Source organism: Salvelinus sp. IW2-2015, linkage group LG21, assembly GCF_002910315.2.
Source record: "Salvelinus sp. IW2-2015 linkage group LG21, ASM291031v2, whole genome shotgun sequence".
NCBI lineage: Eukaryota > Metazoa > Chordata > Actinopteri > Salmoniformes > Salmonidae > Salvelinus > Salvelinus sp. IW2-2015.
In genome coordinates this window covers 2,275,678-2,282,701 of record NC_036861.1, presented here as the reverse complement: position 1 = coordinate 2,282,701, position 7,024 = coordinate 2,275,678, and the positions used below count along the sequence as shown (strand labels likewise).

The window sequence follows — 7,024 nt, the reverse complement described above, 5'->3', positions numbered from 1 at the left end:
GAGAGTACTGAGGGAGAGGGCGATTGTGATCAGTAAAAAGACTGTCAAGTGCCGGAAATAGACTTTCATTTCAATGTGTGTGTGTCTGTGTGTTAGAGTAAAACATACATACAAAATGTACAATATGTATCCAATGTGAGCATTCGTCATACCTGGTCATGTATATAGAGTATCTTTTATACAGGATATTGTAATTGTTTTGTAACTGTATAATATGCAGTCGGTCAACTATTCCTTCCCCAAGTCTTCACAATTAATTTGGTTTAAATATCATTTGACAAAATGCTGAATGGCATTGCGATGCGATTGTCTGTCTGTATGGGTATGTAAATATATATAATACACACACACACACACAGTTGAAGTCGGAAGTTTACATACACTTAGCAAAATACATTTAAACTCAGTTTCACAATTCCTGACATTTAATCCGAGTAAATGTCTGTCTAGGTCAGTTAGGATCACCACTTTATTTTAAGAATGTGAAATGTCAGAATAATAGTAGAGAGAATGATTTATTTCAGCTTTTATTTCTTTCATCACATTCCCAGTGGCAGAAGTTTACATACACTCAATTAGTATTTGGTAGCATTGCCTTTAAATTGTTTAAATTGGGTCAAACATTTCAAGGTAGCCTTCCACAAGCTTCCCAATAAGTTGGGTGAATTTTGGCCCATTCCTCCTAACAGAGCTGGTGTAACTGAGTCATTTTTGTAGGCTCTTTGCTCGCACACACTTTTTCAGTTCTGCCCACAGATTATCCTGAGTTGGGAGGTCAGGTCTTTATGATGGCCACTCAAATACCTTGACTTTGTTGTCCTTAAGCTATTTGCCACAACTTTGGAAGTATGCTTGGGGTCATTGTCCATTTGGAAGACCCATTTGCGACAAGCTTTTAACTTCCTGACTGATGTTTTGAGATGTTGCTTCAATATTACCACAGAATTTCCTCATCATGATGCCATCTTTTTTGTGAAGTGCACCAGTCCCTCCTGCAGCAAAGCACCCACAAAATGATGCTGCAACCCCGTGCTTCATGGTTGGGATGGTGTTCTTCGGCTTGCAAGCATTCCCCCTTTTTTTCTCCTATAATAACGATGGTTATTATGGCCAACCAGTTCTATTTTTGTTTCATCAGACCAGAGGACATTTCTCCAAAAAGTCAATCTTTGTCCCCATGTGCAGTTGCAAACCGTAGTCTGGATTTTTATGGCGGTTTTGGAGCAGCGGCTTCTTCCTTGCTGAGTGGTTTCCGGTTATGCCGATATAGGACTCGTTTTACTGTGGATATAGATACTTTTTACTGTTTCCTCCAGCATCTTCACAAGGTCCTTTGCTGTTGTTCTGGGATTGATTTGCACTTTTCGCACCAAAGTCTGTTCATCTCTAGGAGACAGAACGCGTCTCCTTCCTGAGAGGTATGACAGCTGCGTGGTCCCATGGTGTTTATACTTGCTTACAATTGTTTGTATAGATGAACGTGGTATCTTCAGGCGTTTGGAAACTGTCCCCAAGGATGAACCAGACTTGTGGCGGTCTACAATTTTTTTTCTGAGGTCTTGGCTGATTTTCTTTTGATTTTCCAATGATGTCAAGCAAAGAGGCAGTGAGTTTGAAGGTAGGCCTTGAAATACATCCACAGGTACATCCACAGGTACACCTCCAATTGACTCAAATGATGTCAATTAGCCTATCGGAAGCTTCTAAAGCCATGACATCATTTTCTGGAATTTCCCAAGCTGTTTAAAGGCACAGTCAACTTGGTGTATGACCCACTGGAATTGTGATGCAGTGAATTATAAGTGAAATAATCTGTCTGTAAACAATTGTTGGGAAAATTACTTTTGTCATGCACAAAGTAGATGTCCTAACCGACTTGCCAAAATGATAGTTTGTTAACAAGAAATTTGTGGAGTGGTTGAAAAACGAGTTTTAATGACTCCAACTTAAGTGTATGTAAACTTCCGACTTCAACTGTATATATGTGTGTGTGTGTATGTATATACATATATATATAACTAGAAATATAAAGGCAAGATCTGTCTTCTTGCCATCAGTCATACTGTATATAATAACTCTGGTGTATGTAGATAGATGCAGTACTTTCAACTGGTAATGGCCCCAATCACCAAGGACAATAGATACAGTATGTACGAAACGTTTGATGCACTTTCTTTGAAATGCAGATCACAGTATGCGAGTACTAAACTTCCCTGTGCTTTGACATTAGAAAAGCCATTATATTTATCAAGCCTCAAGCAGCACTACAATCGTCTGAAAAACGTAGCTTACCGTACGTTTGTCAGCATTACATACCGGTACCTGTTCTACTCACATCAGAGAAATTAGTTCAAAGGGAATTGTATATCTGACCATGTACACCATGTTGTATTTTCATACACTTTTGACATTCCCTCGATGTATATTTTGACCATTCAATGATATTATTCTAAAATATCAGCCATATGTGCATGTTTAGGTCATTAAAATGTTTACTTGCTTGGTTTTGAGTACGGTGTCCCATTCTGATACATTTTTGAGTTATATTCTTGAGTAGTTCAAATATCAGAACTTGCCAGTGCTCCTGTGATAAGTCTCCATTTGGACCTTTAATACATAAATCTGTTACATTGCTATCAACAGCAATTCATGAGTAGCAGAGCTTTAAATCATGTATTATCATTATGCTGCTATTTAGGAATGTTTAACTTGATTTTAAGTTGGGATCCACGGCAACTATATGCTCTCCAAAGAATCTGTGGATTTTCATGACTTTAAGGCAGAGGATGTCATACTGCCTTGTTGACAACATGACCAAGCAGCAGGTAGCCTGGTGGTTAGAGAGGTGAGACAGTGGCCGGAGGGTTGCGAGTTTGAATATCGGGTCATACTGGAAAGATCTGGCGGGAAGTGCGCTGGCAACCATTGGTTGCTGGTATCAAATTCCTAGATGCCATTTGCCTGGTGTTGTGCCCTTGAGAAAGGCACTTAACCCTCACAACAACAGCTCCCCGAGTGCCCAGCAACTCTCCAAAACCTGTATGTGTGTCTTTCGGAGGGGTTGGGATGAAAGCGGTTATATTTTTTTACTCATTAACTTAGTTTAAAAACGATCATCATATATCAGCTATATGAACTTGCCAGACGCCAGCATGTTTCTCAAAAGAATTAAGAAAAAAAAATAAGAATGACAAAATGTGTATTGAAATAGTATGCCATTATTTATTCCCTTATGGACAGTGACAAAACATAAATGCCTCTGTCCATTTATCATAAAAAAATGTTTTGTCAACAAGTGATTTATGAACAATGAATATAGGCAGTACAGTTCTAAGGAAATTAGCTGCGTCATGCCATTTTTTAAAAGTTATTCATTTTAAACACTTTTTTCACTGAGCTGACTAGATGCCGGAAGATGACCTTGAAATGTGTGCCATCGCAGTAAGGTGCATTTTTGGTTTGCTTACAGGCACACAGCATAAGGGTGCTGTCCTTCTCGGGAGTGAAGTGTCGTGGAGAGATGCTGGGTGCTTTAGTCTTGTGAGCACCGTCACAGAAGGGCTGCCAGAGAAAGGGCGAGAGCGAGAGAGAGCGAGAGAAAGACTGTCAGTGCTATTGTTTCACTGATTTAAATGAGTTAATTATAGCACAGATTACAATCTGAGACATTATTCTCATGTAGAAGACCTAAAAAGAGCATACTCTACATCACTACTGCTGGAAAAGGAAAGGGTTAATATTGCGTAAATTTTGGCTCATCAGTCCTAATCCTTTATTATTTTTTTTTACATTCAATGCTTTGAACTAGAACTCTGCTACCTGACCCGAGCCCGACATACATCGGGTTAGGGTCGGGCCTGTTTTTTTCCCTCGATATCTAGGGTACAGGCTAGAGCCCTGCATGGGCATGAATTTTAACATTCAATACCTAACACCCACCTGTTTCTTGCTATGTCCACAGGCACACCAGACGTAGCGTTTGCCTCCAGTCACTTTCACCCTGAAAGGCATCTTGGCAGCGACAACAGGCTTATTGGTCTGAGTGGAGCACTGCATCTGAGGAAGTAGTAGTTTAGATTAGTCACACAATAATAGTGCATTGCTTAGTCTTGTCATATGACAGAAGTGTTGATCCTGGCACTGAGAACTCATGGTGCAGTGGTTCCCCAATGCTGGAAGGGGGGCCTGAGTTAAAAATATTTTTTTGTTCCAACCCAGCAATAGGAGAGTTTACTATCTGAATGTAACTTGGAATTTGGTAGCCTATTCAGTGGACCTGCCAAATTACTGTTGAACTTTGCTTTAGATCAATTATTTCATTAAAGATTGAGATTTAATGGCACAATGCTGCTTCACTGCCTTACGAATGGCATATCTGTGCCATAGGTGAATAAGGTGTTCTCTAATGACTATGCAGGTTTTCTTTGAACAACTTCCCTTCCTTTATCTACTATGAACAACATGTTGCTATTTCATACAATGCCTTACAATTTGTCTTTAAACGCTAGAATCTAGATTTATATATATATTTTATTCAAATGCACATGTCAACAGTAATACTTTGATAATCATATCGTCTATTTGAACTATTTTAGTGAGGCTTTATAGAGAGGCTGGAATCCAGATCGCCACAGAAAGCTGCCAAAAGGTGTTATTCTGTAACTATTGCACTTGCAGTCAATACTCACAAGCGACCTATATACAAACATTGATTTTCCTTGACTTTATACTTACCCTTGAACTGGCAACAGCCGCAAATAGCCGAGATTGCCTCAAAGTTGCCGTGGTCCCATTACGCATTGTTCCTGAGATCACGTGCGTTCTTCCTGAAAAGGCACGCGAACGTCTTAGTACATTTCCCTGTAGACGGTTTAGCCTTTTTAGTAAAGCTGCCTCCTAAGAAAAGTCAGAGAAAACAATCTCCAGTAGCTTTCACTCCACCCTTTTCACACAAAAAACAACATTAAAAAGACAAATTAGACCACGCACAACAAGTATTAACTTCCAAATGGGCTTATACCGCCAATGACAATGATTGTAGCACAGACAGGTAAGCTATTGGCATGCAAATGTCAACAGACGCCCCTAGGGCGAAGTTCACTACCATACAAGTCATCACCAATCATAGAGAATGAAAGAGGCCTCTAGTGGCCAAAAGGCTGTTTTGGCATGGGCTGAGCCATTGAGGGTTTCCGTCATACTTACGCCATTTTAAAGTCGTCAAATTAGTCAACGGGGTGGGTTTTCCTATGGGTTGTAGCCTCAATGGCGCTTCCCATGCTGTCACAGACGCTATAATGTACAGATATAAAGAGGAATCCTCTATCTAGGGGTGAAAGTAGAATACATTTATTCACTGTATGGGACCTCCTATATGTGCAAACATGTTTATGGGCCTAATCATATAATTACATATAGATCCTTATTAATTCAATAGGATCTCTGTGGGCTTAGTCGTAAAGATTTGTAATTGATATTTTTTTTTAAAGTATGACCTTTTATTGTGGCATAAGCACAAGCAGTCATGATATTTTCATCTGATTGTCAAATAATCACTTCAAAATGCTCCTTTAACTAGACTACCTGCACACGTTCATCCACTTGCAAAATATTTCCAGCCTCCAACAGTGTTGAATGGAAAGAGTCATCTGTTACACAAAACACCATAAAGTCTAATGACGTTTTTGGATTCCATTAGGCCAGAATTGGTGCGTCCACTGCTGTCCGTGAGTGTCTCAGTGTCAGCCACTCATCTCTGCCTTGGCAAAAATGTCAGTATTCTCATCTAACCACATCGCATTTCGGATCGTAGGCTATACCACCTGTTTTCAAGTCCATTCACTAACTTTTCATGGCTCTGACATGCGGTAATTATACAAAGTGGTGTATTAGCATAGATTAATATTTTTTGCTCATGTTTTACCGATATAGCCTTCCCCCACTATTTATTTTGCCAGGACCATACCGCCTTAACTTTCACCTCTGTCTCTATCTATCTCTATGTCACCAATCCTACATGTCTTCTTGTAGAGGTGCTCCTGAGCCACCTGGCCATGTTGGCAAGAGCTGCATTATAACTAATTCTACAGACCATAAAATGTATTGTACTACAACATTTAAATAACCTCGAGAATGCAGTTTGTTCTCCTACAGGGTGAGCACAGATAGGTTTCACTTTCAGAGATCAATCATCATTGCAGTTTTTTCTTCCTCAGAATAAAATGTTCTGTGCAATCAAATCACAGGGTTCTTATAAATCAACAGGTATCCAATAGAATTCCAACATGATCAAGCTAGACAACACCTTTGCTTCTACAGTGTTTTGACTGATTCATGACACTGTTATTGTTACGGATTCCCCCGCCTTTGAGTTTTATAACTTCATGCAGCTCACTCCACCCATCACCTGACGGCGCCAGAGAGACTAGGGCAGGGACATGTGGGTACGCAGACCCGTGAGCAAGTGGAGCCCCTAATGATGAATTCAGACTTTTGTTGTGTCTCCCACTCCCATCAAAATGGCCCATCCCTGGACTAGGGGGATCATAAACTGTCTCCCAAAACTCCTGGTGTCTTCTGCTACCAGGCCTGGCAAGCCACAGATAGGTGGCTAGGGAGGTTGCCAGGGGGAAGAAGACCCGACAGTCCTTCTGCCGGCTTAGGTCAGAGCCTCCCCAGTCTCTCTCCAGGTGGACAAGTGATGGAGTGCGTGGATGGAAGTGAGCGATGTTGTTATTGAAACTTATGCATTTACAGTTGGTTGTTACGATTGCCAGATGTTAATAGTAGTTGATGCCATCTATGTGTTATGCAGTCCTTTGCTTATGTCACTATCTCCTTATACCATGGGTGTCGAACTCATTTTACCCCGGAGGCCGCATTCTGTTTTCAACAAGGTCCGGAGGTCCACACTGAAAATTGGTTATACTGTATTTCCTTGCCATCAAAATTTGCTAAACATAGTGGTCTATTCATTGTTTTTGTGTGTGTTTCCGATGCTCCCTGACTGTCTAGTGATTATTAG

General features: G+C 40.4%; 1 protein-coding gene across 1 annotated transcript; it reads right to left on the bottom strand.

The window, feature by feature from the left end:
* Positions 1-3,198: 3,198 nt before the first annotated feature.
* Positions 3,199-5,132, bottom strand: LOC111982409 (CDGSH iron-sulfur domain-containing protein 3, mitochondrial). Its single transcript, XM_024013977.2, has 3 exons — positions 4,735-5,132; positions 3,940-4,056; positions 3,199-3,561 (listed from the first exon to the last, which is right to left on the bottom strand). The coding sequence occupies exons 1-3, from the start codon at positions 4,798-4,800 to the stop codon at positions 3,361-3,363; spliced, it is 384 nt and encodes a 127-aa protein (XP_023869745.1). The 5' UTR covers positions 4,801-5,132; the 3' UTR covers positions 3,199-3,360.
* Between the last annotated feature and the right edge of the window lie 1,892 nt (positions 5,133-7,024).